General features: G+C 44.8%; 1 protein-coding gene across 1 annotated transcript in view; it reads right to left on the bottom strand.

Moving 5' to 3' along the window:
• cog4 (component of oligomeric golgi complex 4) overlaps positions 1-20,910 on the bottom strand; it is a 65,261-nt gene that overhangs the window by 24,275 nt on the left and 20,076 nt on the right. The window contains exons 7-11 of the mRNA XM_068049778.1: positions 18,910-19,067; positions 15,913-15,971; positions 8,486-8,619; positions 7,091-7,209; positions 1,205-1,371 (exon numbers count right to left, since the gene is read on the bottom strand). Coding sequence (XP_067905879.1) covers positions 1,205-1,371; positions 7,091-7,209; positions 8,486-8,619; positions 15,913-15,971; positions 18,910-19,067 — 637 coding nt within the window. The remainder of the gene's footprint in view (positions 1-1,204; positions 1,372-7,090; positions 7,210-8,485; positions 8,620-15,912; positions 15,972-18,909; positions 19,068-20,910) is intronic.

Genomic DNA, 20,910 nt, shown 5'->3' with positions numbered 1-20,910 from the left:
ATGTAGGTGTACCTACACCAGACAGACTGCAGCAGTTCAACACCACCTTCTCAAGGGCAATTAGGGATGGGCAATAATGCGAGCATTGTCAACGACATCCTCAACCCAGGAATGTATTTTAAAAATTGTTTGGAAAAAGGGAAGACGAGGGGAGGTAAGCAGTTCCACAGCTTTGACATTGTACAAAGAATGAGTTGAAGTCCGAGTCAGATGAGGCTGGATTGCGACACTGAGAATGAAGGAAGAAGGAACAATCTGCTTCACCACATATTTGAAGTTGTAAGGAATAACGGAGGAAAGTTGAGAGAACTCTGGCCACAGTGACGCAACACATCACTATCAAGATTCATTCCCTAACAAACACTACAGAAATAATAGCCAATAACAGACAGGGATATCCTATACTGAAGAGAAAAGATTTTAATTGACTTTTATTGAAAGGGCCTAGAAGATTCTGAAAATAGTGTAATTAATGGATTCCTTTCTATTCGTTTGTACACACAAAGTGTTTAGCCAACTTAAGTTTAAATTGTAAAGCTGCACACCAAGGTTAAAACACGTGGTTCTCTTTCAGTCAGCTGGTAACTATTTTCTACTCTCCTCTCCTGAAGGTGCTGCTTCCTGTCGGGTAGTTCCAAGGCTGCCCTCCAGGAGTCAGGCTGTTCAGCAGTTAGGGGCATCACAGCTGAGCCCAGATCAGCCATGATCTTATTGAATGGAGTAGCAGGCTCGAGGGGCCAAATGGCCTACTTCTGCTCCTAATTTGTACGTTCGTATGTAGACCTGTTCTCACCAGAGACAACCCACATGCACCTTCCAGCAGGGACAATTGGACAACAATCAGTGGTGGAAATCCTTTTATGCTCTTTCCCCTCCCTAGTCCCAGGAATACCTCATGTTTTCCTGGTTCGGATCAGCTAAATCAGCACAGGCTGAGGATCTTTCTGATCTGTATGGCCCAGTATCAACGCCAGGCAGGGCATTTAACCCACTGAACCACAAGAAAAGTGTAATACCCACTTGGTACAGGTCTGGCTGGCAGAAAAATTTACTTGGCATAATGCAGGCATTAGACCCGTAATGCGAGAGGCAGCTTCAGCCAGTTTAACTACACCAGCTGGTAGAGTCAGCGAGCAATTCCAGGCCCAAATCATTGGAGAAATTAATGACAAAGGGTGCGCAGAGTGTCGTATCTCTTGATTACCTGAAATCTGATTCCAGTACAGTGGTGGAATGGTTGATCATGGCACACAGACAGTCGATGTTTGAGCTCGCCAGAGCACGACCAATGCACTTCTTCACAATGAAGAACACATCATCCACCATGCTGGAAGTCAGCTGACCCTTCTCACAGACATCCATCGCAACAGCCTGTAATTAAACATTTCAACTTTTAGATGCCTCGGCAAATTTATTCAATGAGGAGCTCAGCCGTACAGATCAAGAAAATCCCAAGTTCCATCTCTGATTTCTTCCCCATCTTTAAAAGCCTCCTCCAAACATACTTCTTCAACCATCCACATCTTCAGGCACCTCCATGCATGCTCTGCATCTGCTCTCTCCTCTGCGAAGGTCACTACATTAAAGATATAAAGGAGAGGCGGTGGTGTAATGGGAATGTCACTGGGCTAGCAATCCAGAGGCCCATGCTAATGCTCTGGGACACAAATGCAATTCCCACCATGGCAGCTGGGGGTATTTAAATTCAATTAATGAATCTGGAATTAAAAAGGCTAGACTCAGTAATGGTGACCATGAAACCATTGATGTAAAAACAAATGTGGTTAATTAATGTCCTTTAGGAAGGAAATCTACCGTCCTTACCTGGTCTGGCCTACATGTGACTCCAGACCCACAGCGATGTGGTTGACTCTTACAACTGCCCTCTGAAATGGCCTAGCATGCCACTCAGTTGTATCAAACCGCTAGAGAAAAGCCTAAGTGGAATGAAACTGGACGGACGACCTGACATCGAACATGGCACCAGAAACTACGGCACACCCAGCCCTGCCGACCCTACAAAGTTCTTAGTAACATCTGGGGGCTTGTGCCAAAATTGGGAGAGCTGTGCCACAGACTAGTCAAGCAACAGCCTGACATAGTCATACTCACAGAATCATACCTTACAATGTCCCAGATGCCACCATCACCATCCCTGGGTATGTCTGGTCCCATTGGCAGGACAGACCTACCAGAAGTGGCAGCACAGTGATATATGGGAGGGAGGGTGTTGCCCTGGGAGTCCTCAACATTGACTAGACCCCACGATGTCTCATAGCATCAGGTCAAACATGGCTCGGAAACCTCCTGCTGATTACCAACTACCGCACCCGCCACCCACCCCCCAGCTGATAATCAGTACTCCTCCGTGTTGAACACCACTTGGAAGCAACACGAAGGGTAGCAAGGGCACAGAACGTACTCCGGGTGGGAGACTTCAATGTCCATCACCAAGAGTGGCTCGGTAGCACCACTACTGACCGAACTAGCTGAATCCTAAAGGACATTGCTGCTAGACTTGTTCTGCGGCAGGTGATGAGGGAACCAACAAAAGAGGAAAACTTACTTGACCTCGTGCTCACTAATCTACCTGTCGCAGATGCATTTGTCCATGACAGTATTGGTAGGAGTCACCACCACACAGTCCTTGTGGAAACGAAGTCCCATCTTCACACTGAGGAAAGCTTCTATTGTGTTGTGTGGCACTACCACTGTGTTAAATGGGATAGATTTCAAACAGATCCAGCAAATCAAAACTGGGCATCCATGAGGCGTGGTGGGCCATCAGCAGCAGCAGAATTGTACTCAACCACAATCTGTAACCTCATGGCCCAGGATATCCCTCAGTCTAGCATTACCATCAAGCCAGGGGATCAACCCTGGTTTAATGAAAAGTGTAGGAGGCATGCCAGCAGCAGCACCAGGCAAACCTAAAAATGAGGTGTCAACCTGCTGAAGCTACTTGTATGACAAACAGCGTAAGCAGCATGCGATAGAGCTAAGCAATCAGACAACCAATGAATCATATCTAAGCTCTGCAGTCCTGCCACATCCAGTCGTGAATGGTGGTGGACAGTTAAACAACTAACAGGAGGAGGAAGCGCCACAAATATCCCCAGTGATGGGGAGCCCAGCACATCAGTGCAAATGACAAAGCATTCGCAACCATCTTCAGCCAGAAGTGCCAAGTGGATGATCCATCCCTGCCTCCTCCTGAGGTCCCCAGCATCACAGATGCCAGTCTTCAGCCAAATCGATTCACTTCACATGATATCAAGAAATGGCTGAAGGCACTGGATACTGCAAAGGCTATGGGCCCTGACAATATTCTGCCAATAGTACTGAAGACTTGTGCTGCAGAACTGGTCACGCCCCTAACCAAGCTGTTCTAGTACAGCTACAACACTGGCACCAACCCGGCAATGTGGAAAATCGCTCAGGTACGTCCGGTCCACAAAGCAGGATAAATCCAATCCGGCCAATTACCGCCCTATTAGTCTACTCTCAATCATCAGCAAAGTGATGGAAGGTGTCATCAGCAGTTCTATGAAGCAGCACTTACTCAGCAATAATCTGCTCAGTGATGCTCAGTTTGGGTTTTGCCAGGACCACTCAGCTCTTGACCTCATTACAGCCTTGGTTCAAACATGGACAAAAGAGCTGAATTCAAGAGGTGAGGTGAGAGTGACTGCCTTTGACATCAAGGCAGCTCTTGACAGAGTATGGCATCAAGGAGCCCTAGCAAAACTGGAGTCAGTGGGAGTCAAGGGGAAATCTTTCACCTCGCATGATTGTGGTTGTTGGACCTCAATCATCTCATTCCCAGGACATCACTGCAGGAGTTCCTTAGGATAGTGTCCTAGGCTCAACTATCTTCAGCTGCTTCATCTCCTTCCCTCCATCATAAGGTCAGAAGTGGTGACGTTTGCTGCTGATCGCACAATGTTCAGCACCATTCCTAACTCCTCAGATACTGAAGCAGTCGTGTTCATATGCAGCAATAACTGGATAACATTCAGGCTTGGGCTGATAAGTGACAAGTTACATTCGCGCCACACAAGTGCCAGGCAATGGCCATCTCCAACAAGAGAGAATCTAACCATCTCCCCTTGACATTCAATGGCATTACCATCGCTGAATTCCCCACTATCAACATTCTGGGGGGTTATCATTGATCAGAAAATGAATTGGACCAGTGATACATGTACTGTGGCTACAAGAGCAGGTCAGAGGCTGGGAATTCTGCGGCAAGTAACACACCTCCCAACTCCACAAAGCCTGTCCACCATCTACAAGGCACAAGTTAGGAGTGTGCTAGAACACTCTCCACTGAGGGGTGACTTAATTGAAGTGTATAAAATTATGAGGGGCCTAGATAAAGTAGACAGGAAGGATCTGTTTCCCCTAGTGGGGAGGTCAATTAATGGGGGCACAGATTTAAGGTGATTGGTAGAAGGTTTAGAGGGGACATGAGGAAAAACTTTTTGACCCAGAGGGTAACGGGTTTATGGAATTCACTGCCCAGATTGGTAATGGAGGCAGAAACCCTCAACTCATTTAAAAGGTTTAAAACCTGGAACAGCACCTGAAATGCTATAACCTGTAAGGCTACAGACCAGGTGCTGGAACATGGAATTAGAATGGGTGGTTAGTTTTTCAACCGGCACAGGCATGATGGGCTGAATGGCCTCTTTCTAGGCTGTAACTTTTCTATGGTTCTATGAGTGCAGCTCCAACAACACAAGAAGCTTTATGCCATCCAGGACAAAGCTACCTGCTTGATTAGCACCCTATCCACCACCAAAGCACAGTGGCAGCAGTGTGCACCATCTACAAGATGCATGGCAGCAACTGGCCAAAGCTCTTTCGACAGCATCTTCCAAACTCGCGACCTCTACCACCTAGAAGGACAAGGGCAGCAGATGCATGGGAACACCACAACCTGCAAGTCCCCTGTCGCTGGGTCAAAATCCTGGAACTCCTTCCTAACAGCCCTGTGGGTGTACCTACACCCCAAGGACTGCAGCGGTTCAAGAAGGTGGCTCACCACCACCTTCTCAAGGGCAATTAGTGATGGGCAATAAATGCTGACCTAGCCAGCGACGCCCACATCCTGTGAAAGAAAAAAAATACTGTATAAATGCAAGTTGTTGTTTCCCTGGGGTAACTGATCACAGATGGGGCAGTAGCTGGGCACTAACATTAGTCACAGCGTCTGTGTACAGTCTAGAGTCATAAGGCTAGGGAGTGAAAAACAGCCAGGATCCTAATCACATAACAAGCCAAATACACAAGGTGTGAGGCACAGCGAATCTTGAATAAAGACAAGGGCTGGTAACCTATCTCCTATCCGGCACCTAAGGCGAACCCTGTAATTTTTTTGTGGAGTGTGGGGGCGACTTATTTAAGTACACGGGCCCTTAGGTTTTCTTGAGCAGACACAAAGTAATTTAAAGGGACCAACTTGAGCACAGGGACTCTCAGGTTGCTGCATGGCTGCACAGCTTAGAGGGAATACTGGTTAAGAGTCAACCTCATTGGTGTGAGACTGCAGTCACATATAGGCCAGACCAACAAGTATCCTTCCACAAAGCACATTAGTTTATCAGTTAGATTTTTTACAACAATCATCCAGCAGCTTCACGGTCACTTTTCCTGAAAGCAGCTTTTTATTTCCAGAATTTTTTCTTTTTTGTTTTAAGCAATTCAAACTTCCAAACTGCTGTGGTGGGATTTGAACTCACATTCTCTAGATTACTGGTTCAGGCCTCTGGATTGCTAATCCAATAGCATAACCACTACACTACCATATCCTTACTGAGAGGATAGGGATCAGTTTACTCTAGATATCTGAATGTATGATACAGAAGCCATCATTCAGTAGTTTTTAGAAGCAGGATTGTTATTTCAAGGCCTTTTATAACACTGTACAGATGAGCTGGGAGCACCCCAGATGGTTAAATTGGCAAAGGCAGTGGTTCAGGAAGGTTGCAGTTCAATCATGGTCTGTGCTGAGACAGCCAATACAGAAACAAAAACTTGTTGGAAATGCACCAGTGAGTGCCTGAAAAGGGAAGGTTAGTGTTTGGAGTGGAACTCTCTATTGGAACTTGATACAGTTCAGACCTTCAGATTTGCTTCGGACATCTAAACATAAATCACACTATTCTGCCTTGGAATCACAACTGAGCACCCAGAATTCTTTATAATACATGCTATGGTCATGTTTTTAAAATGCCACTGAATAGTGAAGCATGGGCTGAAACTGAGACAAACAAACCACTGGGATACTGGGAGGCACAGTGGCTCAGTGGTTAGCACTGCAGCCTCACAGCTCCAGGGACCCGGGTTCGATTCTGGGTACTGCCTGTGCGGAGTTTGCAAGTTCTCCCTGTGTCTGCGTGGGTTTCCTCCGGGTGCTCCGGTTTCCTCCCACATGCCAAAGACTTGCAGGTTGATAGGTTAATTGGCCATTATAAATTGCCCCTAGTATAGGTAGGTGGTAAAGAAATATATAGGGACTGGTGGGGATGTTATTGGAATATGGAATTCGTGTAGGATTAGTATAAATGGGTGGTTGATGGTCGGCACAGACTCGGTGGGCCGAAGGGCCTGTTTCAGTGCTGTATCTCTAAATTAAAAAAAATTAAACCAGAAGGTCTCAGTTTCCTGGGGTGATTTGCTCAACCATTTCCCCCCGACATCCCCTCCTCCATATGTAGAGGGGCCTGGCCTCCACCTGGTGCCAAGAATTGATGTCATGTGATTTAACTGAGTGCTAGGAGTTAACCAATATTTTGTCTTCATAATCATCATTACGTCACTCTCCCCAGCTTTTCTCTCCTGAAGGTGACTGTTGGTATGTTACAAGCCCTCAGGTACCTTATTCTGGTGGTCATTTTCACATTGGGCCTAGACAGTATCAGTAGACCATTTCACCCCCATGTCCTGGGACTGTTAGACAGTGGTCAGTAGCAGGAATCCTGGTTGTTTTTGTTTCCCCTCTCTAATATTATGAAGCTAGCCTGTACTGTGATAATCACAGTTTTGCAGACAATGAATGTGAGATATTGACTGTATTACACAATACCTTGTTGACCATCTCTCTCATGAAGTACTCCTCCATGGTGATGTAATATCCAATAAGCTCCTGCATATTCCGGCTTAGCAGGCATAGGTTACACAGTTTATCCAGTGCCTTCTGATGCTCTGGGTTGGGCACAAGTAATCAAATCACAGAAACAGGTCGACAAACTGTTCAGAGACATTAGTTAGCAATACGCAGAGAGAAATTGCAGGCAGCGTAACCACATTTATGTAGAATTACATCAAATTTACAGTTCAGAAACATGCTTTTCGGCTGCTGTATATGCTCCATGTGAGCCCCCTCCAACCTTACTTCATCTAGCCCTATCAACATACCCTTCTATTCCTTTCTCCCTCATCTTTATCTAGCTTCCCCTTAAAATGCATCTATGCTATTCACCTCAACTACTCCACGTAGTAGAAAGTTCCACATTCTCACCACTCTTTGGCTAAGGAAGTTTCTCTTGAATTTCCTATTGGATTTATTAGTGACTATCTTATATTTCTGGCCCCCAGTTTTGGATTCCCCTACAAGTGGAAACATCCATTTAGTACCCATAAAATGAAATACTCTACCCCAAACCATTACAAATAGATTAGATTAAGCTGTATATTGACATTCTTTATAAAGTTATTAGAAATACATGTTTGTTATTTCTAATTATCCCTAACTGTGTAACTTTCCAACTCTAAATCAACATGACTCATAAATATGGCATAGTGCAGTATTGAACAGCAGAGAGAGAAGGCCCCTGGTTGCATGCCTGGTCTTCACTGAGGCACCATCGGAGTTCAGGCACCTTAACTGCCCTCAACACTGCTGTGTCAGGTGGGTAGGAATCATGCAGCCTTCCAGCTCCTAAGGTCATTATCCACTGACTCCTGCGGGAAAGTCTTTGTGTTTGGACATTGGCCAAGGACAGGTTCCCCTCTGATGGTCTCTGGGGACAACAGTCTCCCAAAATTCACCACCTAGGATCAGTGTAAGTCACTACAGGACACCCAGAAACCCTAGAATTGCAGCAGGGACAACAGGGGAGAAATAAGGAGGGAAGGGGAGAAAACATGGCACAGTATCTTGCAGTGGTGGAAGGCTAGTTCAATTCCCCCTCTCTGTTTAAATGTCAGTTGAGCACCTCCCCAACGGGAGGGAGAAGCAGCAAGTAAGGTCAGTCTTCTGTATTTCCTAGTAGCCTGTTCAAAGTGGCACTGCGATCAGGTCACCCACTCATCTGTCCTCCTGGGCACCAAAGGTATGCAGGCAAGGGAGACTGGACTAAGGGATGGAGGATAATATACCAAAAAAAAAGGACCCTTTCAAACAATTTTATATTCACACAAGCAGTTCTAAAGTTGCGTGGAAATTGCATCATTGATAGCCAAGAGAAGCCTCCTGTACCTTGCTTCACATCCTCAGAGGCTACCGCATCGCAAACCTCAAAATCAGCGGTGATCCTTCTCTTGACGAAGCGCAGGTACAGCTCTGCACGAGCATTCATCAATGTAACCTCTGCTAAAATAGTGTCCAATTCTCTGAAAATAAAAAATAAATTCTTAAAAGCATAAAAATTATTCATCCACATCCTGGCCCACATACAATGGGGCAGTAACTCACTCCTCCTAAGGCTTTTAAGTATACTGCCTGCTTTGGTATTAAACCATACAGACCTGAAAATCTCAGGTTCCATTCTTGGTCAATTAGCTGATCTTGGTCAGGCAAGCATTTGAAGCACCTTAGTGCTATTGCGCTAGAGAGAGAGAAAAAATCAGGAACAGTTTGATTCCTGATCATTATCCAGTGAGTCCTGTTGGACAGAGTGACATGGGGTAGAGAAAAGAGGGGTGTTTGGTAAAGAGAGAAAGAGAAAGGAAAAATCAGCCTTGGTTCGATTCCTAAACATTATCCAGTGAATTCTGTTGGACAGAGAAGCAGGAGGAAAAAAGAATGACTGGATGCATATGTAGAAAAGAGAAGGTTGTCAATGTAGCAGTAAAGAATGGGCAGTAGTAATACTGGAAAGTATAAGAATTGATAAAGAGGAGGCACTTAAAAGGGTGGCATCCCTCAAAGTAGAAAAGTCACCTGGTCCGGATGGGATGCATCCAAAATTACTGAGGGAAATAAGCATGGAAATTGCAGAGGGTCTGGTCACAATCTTGTATCATCCTTGGATATGGGGATGGTGTCAGAGGACTGGAGGATTGCAAATCTTACACCCCTGTTTAAAAAAAAAGGGAGAGATGGACAAACTCGGCAACTAATCAGCCTAATGGCAACGGTGAAGAAACTTTGAGACAATAACCTAGGACAAAATTAATTGGAATTTTGAAATGCTCATCAATTTTATTTGTTAAATTTGTTAAAAACAATTCATGTTTCACCAACTTCATCAAGTTCTTTGATGGAGTAATGGAGAGTTTAATGAGGGTAGTGCGGCTGATGTTGTGTACATGAACTTTTAAAAGACATTTGACAAAGTATCACATAACAGACTTGTTAGCAAAATTAAAGCCCAGGGACTAAAGGGACAGTAACAGCATGGATACAAAATTATCTAAGGGATATAAAGCAGAGCGTAGCGGTGAACAGTTATGCGATTGGAGGGAATTATACAGTTGTGTTCCCCAGCCGTCAGTATTAGGACCACTGTTCTTGATATATTTAAATGACATGGACTTGAGTATACAGGGCATAATTTCAAAGTTTGCAGATGATACAAAACTTGGAAATGTAACAAACAATGAGGAGAATAGTAACAGACTTCATGAGGATAAAGACTGGTGAAATGGACAGACAGATGAAATTTAATGCAGAAAAGTCTGAAATGATACATTTTGGTGGGAAGAATGACAAGAGGCAATAGGAACTAAATAGTACAATTTTAAAGAGGATGCAGGAACTGAGACAGCTAAGGGTAAACATACACAAATCTTTGAGGATGGCAGACTAGATTGAAAAAGCTGTTAAAAAAGCATATGGGATTCATGACTTTATTTGTAGAGGCGTAGAGTACAAAAGCAAGGAAATTATGCTAAACCTTTATACAACACTGGTTAGGCCTCGGCTGTGCTACCACACAGAGTGATCTGGGAAGAGAGGTTTTATGGACCGAGTGCTAAGTTGGATCTCCCTGGTAAGTATTTCTCAAGCTGTAAATTTAGATTAACAGTCAGACCCCGACTTAGAATTTTAAACCTGCAAGCTAGTTAAGAAACTTAGTTAACAGGAACTGCCTGGCACTGGCAGTGAACTGTCAATCAACTGAAAGTGGCTCCCTGAATAAGTGTTAATTACTGTAGCAGGAAGCTGACTTAGCAGTTGTAAATTGGGTGTGAATCATAAGCACTTTAAAAGTAGACAGTGTTTGCTGCTGCACAGAGTGCCTTGTGCACCAAGTCCTAAGTTGGGAATTTGCTGCAGAGGGGGAAAAGAGTTTTTATTCTTTTTGTTTCACCTAGCATCATAGAATGGTTACAGCACGAGGCGGCCATTTGGCCCATTGTGTTCATGCCAGCTCGCTGCTAGAGCAACTCACCTAGTCCCACTCCCCTGCCTTCTCTCTGTAGCCCTGCAAATTTTTTCTCTTCAAATAATGCTCAAGTTCTTTTGAATGCCTCGATTGAATCTGCCTCTACCACACTCTCAGGCAGTGCATTCCAAATCCTAACCAACCGCTACGTTAAAAAGTTTTTCCTTATGGTCAATTCACTTCAGTTGCCCATCACCTTAAATCGGTGTCCTCTGGCTCTCGATCCTTCAGCCAATAGGAATAGTTTCTCCCCATCTACTCTGTCCAGACCCCTCATGATTTTTAACACCTCTATCAAATCGCTTCTCAACTTTCTTTTCTCCAACGAGAACAGTCCCAGCTTCTCCTACCAATCCACTTAAGTACCTCATCCCTGGAAGCATCCTTATGAATCTTTTCTGCACCCTAATGCCTTAACATTTTTAAATTTGCCCCCCTCAAATCTAAATCAGGGGACACAATCACTGACCAATGCAAGCAAATGGACCGGTGGGTGGAACACTACCTAGAACTGTACTCCAGGGAAAATGTTGTCACTGAGACCGCCCTCAATGCAGCCCAGTCTCTGCCAGTCAACGATGAGCTGGACGTACAGCCAACAAAATCAGAACTCAGTGATGCCATTGATTCTCTAGCCAGTGGGAAAGGACGGCATTACCCCCGAAATCATCAAGAGTGCCAAGCCTGCTATACTTTCATCACTGTATGAATTGCTTTGCCTGTGCTGGGACGAGGGAGCAGTACCACAGGACATGCGCGATGCCAATATCACCCTCTATAAGAACAAGGGTGACCGCGGTGACTGCAACAACTACCGTGGAATCTCCCTGCTCAGCATAGTGGGGAAAGTCTTCGCTCAAGTCGCTTTAAACAGGCTCCAAAAGCTGGCTGAGCGTGTCTACCCTGAGGCACATGTGGCTTTCGAGCAAAGAGATCCACCATTGATTGACATGCTGTTCTCCCTTCGCCAGCTACAGGAGAAATGCCGTGAACAAGGGTGGCACAGTGGTTAGCACCGCAGCCTCACAGCTCCAGAAACCCGGGTTCAATTCTGGGTACTGCCTGTGCGGAGTTTGCAAGTTCTCCCTGTGACCGCATGGGTTTTCGCCGGGTGCTACGTTTTCCTCCCACAGCCAAAAACTTGCAGGTTGATAGGTAAATTGACCATTGTAAATTGCCCCTAGTGTAGGTAGGTGGTAGGGATTATGGGATTACTGCAGGGTTAGTATAAATGGGTGCTTGTTGGTCGGCAGAGACTCGGTGGGCCTGTTTCAGTGCTGTATCTCTAAATAAACAACAGATGCCCCTCTACGTTGCTTTCATTGATCTCACCAAAGCCTTTGACCTCGTCAGCAGGCGTGGTCTCTTCAGACTACTAGAAAAGATTGGATGCCCACCAAAGCTACTAAGTATCATCACCTCATTCCATGACAATATGAAAGGCACAATTCAGCATAGCGGCGCCTCATCAGACCCCTTTCCTATCCTGAGTGGCGTGAAACAGGGCTGTGTTCTCGCACCTACACTGTTTGGGATCTTCTTCTCCCTGCTGCTCTCACATGCATTCAAGTCTTCAGAAGAAGGAATTTTCCTCCACACAAAATCAGGTGGCAGGTTGTTCAACCTTGCCCATCTAAAAGCGAAGACCAAAGTACGGAAAGTCCTCATCAGAGAACTCCTCTTTGCTGACGATGCTGCATTAACATCTCACACTGAAGAGTGTCTGCAGAGACTCATCGACAGGATTGCGGCTGCCTGCAACGAATTTGGCCTAACCATCAGCCTCAAGAAAACGAACATCATGGGACAGGACATCAGAAATGCCCATCCATCAATATCGATGACCACACTCTGGAAGTGGTTCAAGAGTTCACCTACCTAGGCTCAACTATCACCAGTAACCTGTCTCTCGATGCAGAATTCAACAAGCGCATGGGAAAGGCTTCCTCTGCTATGTCTAGACTGGCCAAGAGTGTGGGGAAATGGCGCACTGACACGGAACACAAAAGTCCGAGTGTATCAAGCCTGTGTCCTCAGTACCTTGCTCTACGGCAGCGAGGCCTGGACAACGTACGTCAGCGAAGAGCGACGTCTCAATTCATCGCCTCCAGGCGCTTACCCATTGTCTCTCGAGACAAGGAGGCCAAAGATGGAAGATGAAGATGGAATGCCTTAACATCCTTCTGAAAGTGTAGTGCCCAGAACTAGACACAATACTCCAGTTTAGGCCGAACCAGTGTTTTATACAGGTTTATCATAACTTACCTGCTTTTGTATTCTATGCCCTTATTTATAAAACCCAGGGTCCCATATGCTTTATTAACCGCTTTCTCAACCTGCCCTGCAACCTTCAATGATTTGTGCACATATACCCCTAGGTCCGTCTGCATCTGCTCCTGCATCCCCTTTAGAATTGTACCCGTAAAATTATACTGCCTCTCCTCATTTTTCCTATCAAAATGAATCACTTCACTCTTTTTTGCATTAAATTTCAAGTGCCACTTGTCCGCCCATTTCACCAGCCTGTCTGTTTCCTCTTGAAGTTCATCACAATCCTGCTCAAAGTTCATGATACTTCCAAATTTTGTGTCATGTGCAAATTTTGAAATTGTGCTCTGCTCACCCAAGTCTAGGTCATTCATATATATCAAGAGAAGTAGTGGCCCCAACACTGACCCCTGGGGAACTCTACTATATATCTTCCTCCATCCAAAAAGCAACCATTCACAACTACTGTTTCCGGTCACTCAGCCAATTTTGTATCCATGCTACTACTGTCCCATTTAGTCCATGGGCTGTAACTTTGCTGACAAGCCTGTTATGTGGCACTTTATCAAATGCCTTTTGGAAGTCCATATATACATCAACCACATTACGCTCATCAATCCTCTTGTTATTTCATCAAAAAAACTTAAGCAAGTTAGTTAAACAGAATTTGCCCTTAAAAAATCCATGCTGGTTTTCCTTAATTGACCCACATATGGCCAAGTGATTATTAATTTTGTCCCAAATTATCATTTCTAAAAGCTTTCTCTCCACTCAGGTAAAACTGACTGGACTGTAGTTGCTGGGTTGTCCTTACAACCTTTCTTGAACAAAGATGTAACATTTGCAATAGGAACAGGAGTAGGCCATTCAGCCCCTCGAGCCTGCTCCATCATTCAATAAGATTATGGCCAATCTGAATGTGGCCTCAACTCCACTTTCCTGCCTTCCCCCATAACCCTCGATTCCCTGTAGGTCAAAAATCTGTCTAAACCAGCCTTGAATATATTCAATGACCTGGCCACCACTGCTGTCTGGGGAAGAGAATTCTCAAGATTAACAACTTTCTGATTGAAGAAATTTTCATCTATCTTAAAAGGGAGACTCTTTATTTTGAAACTGCCCCCTAGTTCTAGATTCCCACACGAGGGGAACATCCTCTCAGCATCTACCCTGTCAAGCCCCCTCAGAATCTTATGTTTCAATAAGATCACCTCTCATTCTTCTAAACTCCAATGAGTATCAGCCCAATCTGATCAGCCTTTCCTCATAACACAACCCCATCATCCCAGGAATAAGCTGAGTGAACCTTCTCTGAACTGCTTCCAAGTCTATCCCTCCTTGAGTAAGGAGATCAAAACTATACACAGTACTCTAGGTGTGATCTCTATACTCTATACAGTTGTAGCAAGACTTCCCAACTATTATTGTCCATCCCCCTTGCAATAAAGGCCAACATTCCATTTGCCTTCCTAATTACTTGCTGTACCTGCATGCTAAATTTTTGTGATTCATGTACAAGGACACCCAGGTCCAACTGTACCGCAGCATTCTGCCGTCTCTCTCCATGTAAATAATATTCTGCTTTTCTATCCTTCCTGCCAAAGTGGACCTCACATTTTCCCACATTATACTCCATCAGCCAAACTGTTGCCCACTTATGTAAGCAATCTATATCTCTTTGCAGACACTTTGTGTCCTCCTCACAACTTGCTTTTCTACCTATCTTTGTATCGTCCACAAATTTGGCTGCAGTTCACTCAGTCCCTTCAGACAAGTCTTTAATATAGATCGTAAGTAGTTGAAGCCCCAGCACTGGTGCCTGTGACACTCCACTCGTTAGTTTGCCAACCTAAAAACACCCCATTTATCCCGACTCTCCTGTTAGTTGGCCAATCTTCTATCTGTGCTAATATATTACCCCCAACATGAGCTCTTATCTTGTGTCGTAACTTTTCATGTGGAACCTTATCAAATGCCTTTTGGAAATCCAAATACACATCTACTGGTTCCCCTTTATCCACCTTGCTTGTTACATCCTCAAAGAACTCTAATAATTTTGAGTAGACAGGAAGGACCTGTTTCCCCTAGTGGAGAGGTCAATTACCAGGGGGCACAGATTTAAGGTGATTGGTACAAGGATTAGAGGGGACATGAGGAAACCCTTTTTCACCCAGAAGGTGGTGGGTGTCTGGAATCCTTCTGCGCTGTAATTTTGCTATGGTTCTATAGATATAGGTAGGTTAACTAAAGCGACAACAAGTTGGCAGATGGTGTATAATGTGGGGCAGTGTAAGGTTATTCACTTTGGTAGTGAGAATAGAAAAGCAGAATATTTTTAGAAGATGTAAAACTTGTAAATGTTGATGTTCAGAGGGACTTAGGTGGACTCACACAAGGAACACAAAGTCAGCATGCAGGTACAGCAAGCAATTACAAAGGCAAATGGTATGTTGGCCTTTATTGCAAGGGGATTACAGTACAGGAATAAAGAGGTCTTGCTACAATTGTACAGGGCTTTGGTGAGACCACACCTGGAGTACTGTGCGCAGTTTTGGTTTCCATATTTAAGGAAGGATATACTTGCTTTGACAGGAGGGTCAGTAACTGGAGGGCACAGATTTATGATTGGCAAAAGAACCAGAGGAAACATTTTTCTCAGTGAGTTGTTGTGAACTGGAATGCACTGCCTGAAAGGGTGGTGGAAGCAGATTCAATAATATTCAAACGAGAATTGGATATATAATTGAGGGATTTTTTTTAAATATAGGGCTATGGGGAAAGAGCAGGGGAGTGGTATTAACTGGATAGCTCTAACAAAGAGCTGGCACAGACATGATGGGCTGAATGGCCTCCTTCTGTGCCTGCGTTGATACGTGAAGAACAGGGTATTCATATCTGAAGAATCAGTGCCTTCAGGAGTGGAGTCATTATTTGTCAACAACAGAGCGGATAATACAGTGTAATCATAATTCTTCTGAACAAAACCAGGATACACAACAATATATAGCTACTCAGGGTACATGCATACCTGGGCTCTATCTTATCCACCGTTAAGCTTCTCATCATACTGTTCTGCACTCGGTGGAACTGCAAAGCCACAAAATGAATTAAGTCAATGTTTGTCTTGCTTGTAATACAGTGTTTATGGTAAGGATCCAACTGCAAATAGCAACTGCAGAACCAAAATTAGCACCAGGCCACCGATTCACCACATCACTATGCTGATGAAAGGTTAAACCCAGGTTTATGATCACAATTCTATCGAAAGGTACCGCCCAGCCTCTGCCAATTGGAGGTTAGTTGCTTTTCCATGGGAAAGTAAACAAAGGAAGTAAAATTAGGTCAGGCCCCACACGTGACCACATGAGCGCCCGCGCGCACACACACAGAGCAGACATTTTATATAGTGTCCCTAACTGCTGCTCTCCTGGGTAAAGAATGGTTCATGGTACAGGGTATTACTTAAGGGAAGTGAGAAAAAGGAAGAAGTGGCATCACATAATACTGCATTAAACCATTTTAGTATGGATCCTGCAACTGGCCCTGAACCAGGACAGGTAAAAGTAAAACAGAAGTTGGGTGCGATGTTCCATAAAGCCAAACTACTCACTGATACTCAGAGTCCAGGTTCAAATGGATTTGAACCTGGCCGTGGCTATGTGGGCATGATACCCATGGACTGTCATTCATGGGACCATAACCCAGAAAGAGTGACTGTCATCTGTAGATTGGGAGCAAAAAAGAAACTGAAGTATATCACACCTAGCCAAAAGAATACAACACCAGATGGCCAAGTCAAAGCTAGAGCGAACTATTTATAGGAGACACACACACAAATAGATGATGAGGAACCACAGGTTAAGATTTCTATCCCACAAGCTGAGATAGCCTGATAACTCATTAATGACAGATGGGATATAAATTGCATTCTCTCTCCCTTATGGGTTTGACAGCACGGTGCAATATGTTGTGAGATACTAAGCCAGGAAGGTTACAGGGGTTGGATCTCTGGTCTGTGCCAAGTTAATTGAGCTTAGCCATAGTTGGTGAGAGGCAAAGGTACTAAAGATGACCATGGTGTCCTTGAGCTAAAGTGGGTAAGGGCAGAAAAACTGTCTTCATAATTTGAGCTCTTAAGCTCATAACCAGCCCAACATCTGTTCTGATGTGTGTACGAATCTAGCCTGCCATTACAGATGGGCTATTTGAGCAATAGCACTACAGTCAACCCCAGGGTTGTCCAACATTTTTGCGTGGGGGGTCACATTACAGTTTTTGTCTTACATAGGGGGCTGCTGAGACAATTTCGGCAAGATAAAGGCATTAAAATGTATCTTACTTTTAATCATGACAACAAATGTACATTTTTGTGAAGAAGCTTCAAATAAGACTAATTTATTGATTTACTTCCTCTTCACTATGTTGGACACTGATTTAGTGAGCTACCTGGCATTCTTTTGCTTGCATAAATAGTCAATGTTTGCCCGCACACTTGTAGCAATGTGGAGTATTCTGGAAAGACGTCATTATGTCAGCAGCGATCTTGATCTCTCTCTCTCTCCCCCACTCTGTGTCGTCCTCGCTCTGTTTCCCCCCCCCCCCGCCCCCTTTCTCTCTCTCTTGCTCTGCTTTCCTCCCTTCTTCAGGTCCCCACTCCTCCTCCCTCTCTGACAGTTGCAGAAAGCAGGAACACTCAGCAGATGACTGGTCAGTGTTTTTAAAAAAAAATCTCAAGTCAGTTTCACAGCTGACCGCTGCTGACAGCAGGATCAGCGGTTCCCCAACCTCAGACGGATTCTTGGTTTTCCAACGAGCCTTTTGCAAAAAAGACAGAACCTGCTGGAACACCCCAATCTGTCTACAGTTGGGAAACCACTGTTCCCGCTGTTAGCAACCATCAGCTGTGAAACTGACAGCGCGAATTTTTTAAAAAGCTGGTCTGCAAGAAGAAGTGAGTGGAAAATTTCTCATCTCCAGTCACGGACCCCTGGTGAGGATGAGAAAAGGCCCAGTACAGTTTATATCTGTGGGTCGGATCGAAACATTTGGCGGACCAGATCCTGGCCAGTGGACCATATGTTGGACAACCCTAGTCAACCCTAATGGACAATTCTCAGCAGGGGCGATCACTTAGCAATCGGAAGTGGCATCCCACATAAATAATGACCTCATCAGGCAAGGTATTGAAATATTGATAGTACCTGTGAAATTGCACTCAGGAGGGGAGAAAACTGGTGAGGGGGAGATGGCTGTCACACTCTTTGGCCTTGAAGTTTTAGTTCATGGTCAATTGATTGAAATTATCTAAAAATAGAAATAGCCCACTTGAATGTTTGCCTATGTTGTTTCTGACAGAAACATTTTTCATACTACTTAGATCAGAACAGATCCTGGGCTGGCAATGAACAGAATATCCTTCCAGCCCCAAGGTCAAGGTTGAGAATCTGGGATTTAAAAAGGAAAATTACGCTTTAAGTAAGGGAGGTAGATCGTGAGTCTAAGGAAAGAATCTTCATTCCTATACATCATTGACAGACAGTTCAGTTTCCGATCTTTCATGAAATCTAATTCTGAGTCTCAGATTCATGCTCACCCTGAACAGATGCTGTTCACTGACCTGCTGCTACCCCTCAACTCAACCACTGTGGTTTGACTTTGGCCAGCACTATGTTACTGGGCCCCACACCACTTACTGTCATGGCTGATCTAGTTTTGGTTTTGGAGAGGTGAGAAGATGAGAATTCTTTGTGTGCAGTAAGTTATTACGATTTGGAATGCACAGCCTGAAGGGGGCTGAAACAGATTCAATAGTAACTTTCAAAAGGAAACTGGATAAATACTGGAAGGAAAAACTAGGAGAGAGACTAATTGCATTGTTCTTTCAGAGGCTGAATGGCCTCCTTCTCTGTTGTATTAACTTATCATTACTTCCTTAAGGGGCCAGTAGCAGACAAAGAGGGTACCCCACAAAACAACATGAGGCAAAAATATTAGAGTATACAAAGATAAAGGAGCTCTGACATACCTTTCTGTGGTAATCCCTCTGCTGAATGAATTTATCCACCACTTTTTCAGCCTGTTGATCACACTCCACCTGTAGGTACTTAATAAGTGTGTACAACCGTCCAGGCCCATAGTATGTCTCAACAATGGGCTGGTGAGTCTCCACGATTCGAGCGATCCCTGTGAGACAGATCACACAATACAAGCCTTACACCTTCAAAACCACCCTTCAAAGTTCTGAATCCCTTTTGCAGCGTAAATGGAAAGTAAACCTTTCTCTACTTGAACAGCAGGAGACCGTCTGTGTGAGGTACACCCCCCCACACAGCGGGAGCACCGTCAGTGTGAGATACACACACCACCCCCCCCCCCCCACACAGCAGGAGCACCGTCAGTGTGAGATACACCCCCTCCCGACACAGCGGGAGCACTGTCAGTGTGAGATACAACCCCCCCCCACACAGCGGGAGCACCGTCAGTGTGAGATACACGCCCTCCCGACACAGCGGGAGCACTGTCAGTGTGAGATACACCCCCTCCCGACACAGCGGGAGCACTGTCAGTGTGAGATACACCACACCCCCCTCCCCACCCACACAGCGGAAGCACTGTCAGTGTGAGATACACCCCCCCCACACACAGCGGGAGCACTGTCAGTGTGAGATACACCCCCTCCCGACACAGCGGGAGCACTGTCAGTGTCAGATACGCCCCCCCCCCCCCACACAGCGGGAGTACTCTCAGTGTGAGATACATCCCCTCCCCACACAGCGGGATAAAACAAAAATGTTTTATCAATACATTAAGAAACATAGAAAATAGGAATAGGAGGCGGCCATTCGGCCCATTGGGTCTGCTCCGCCATTCAAAAAAGATCATGGCTGATCATCTAATTCAGTACCCTGTTTCCACTTTCTCCCCATATCCCTTGATCCCTTTGGCATTAATATATCTATCTCCTTCTTGAATATATTTAATGACTTGGCCTCCATTGCCTTCTGCAGTACAGAATTCCACAGGTTCACCACCCTCTGAGTGAAGAAATTTCTCACCTCAGTTCTAAATGGTATACCCCATATCCTGAGACTGTGACCCCTGGTCACCAGTCATCGGGAACATTCTCCCTGCATCTAGCCTGACTAGTCCTGTTAGAATTTTATAGGTTTCTATGAACTGACCGACTGACTCTTATTCTTCTAAACTCTAGTGAATATAGGCCTAGTCGATCCAATCTCTCCTCATACATCAATCCTGCCATCCCAGGAATCAGCCTAGTAAATCTTCTTTGCACTCCCTCCATGGCAAGAACATCGTTCCTCAGATAAGAAGACCAAAACTGCACACAATACTCCAGATGTGGTCTCACCAAGGCCCTGTATAACTGCAGTAAAACATCCTTGCTCCTGTACTCAAATCCTCTTGCAACGAAGGCCAACATACCATTAGTCTTCCTAACTGCTTGCTGCACCTGAATGCTTGCTTTCAGCGACTGGTGTACAAGGTAAGAGGATAACTAAGGAGAGAGTAGGGCCCATAAAAGATCAAAAAGGTAACCTATGTGTAGCAGCAGAAGATTAGTATGGTTCTTAATGAATACTTTGTGTCTATCTTCACAAAAGAGGGCGACGAAGCAGATATTGTAGTTAAGGAGGAGGAGTGTGAAGTATTGGATGTGATAAACATAGGGAGAGAGGAAGTATTCATGGGATTAGCATCCTTGAAAGTTGATAAATCACCAGGGCCAGATGAAATGTGCCCTAGGCTGTTAAAAGGAACGAGAGAGGAAATAGCAGAAGGTCTGACCATCATTTTCCAGTCCCCAATTGATACAGGTGTGGTACCGGAGGATTGAAGAATTGCTAACGTCGTACCTCTGTTTAAAAAGGGAGCAAAGGATAGACCGAATAATTACAGGCCAGTCAGTCTAACCTCAGTAGTGGGAAAATTATTGGAATCTATTCTGAGACACAGGATAAACTGTCACTTAGAAAGGCACAGGTTAATCAAGGATAGTCAGCATGGA

The sequence above is a fragment of the Heterodontus francisci genome, chromosome 17, assembly GCF_036365525.1.
Source record: "Heterodontus francisci isolate sHetFra1 chromosome 17, sHetFra1.hap1, whole genome shotgun sequence".
NCBI lineage: Eukaryota > Metazoa > Chordata > Chondrichthyes > Heterodontiformes > Heterodontidae > Heterodontus > Heterodontus francisci.
The sequence above is the reverse complement of the archived record's forward strand: the minus strand, read 5'-3'. Positions and strand labels throughout refer to the sequence as shown.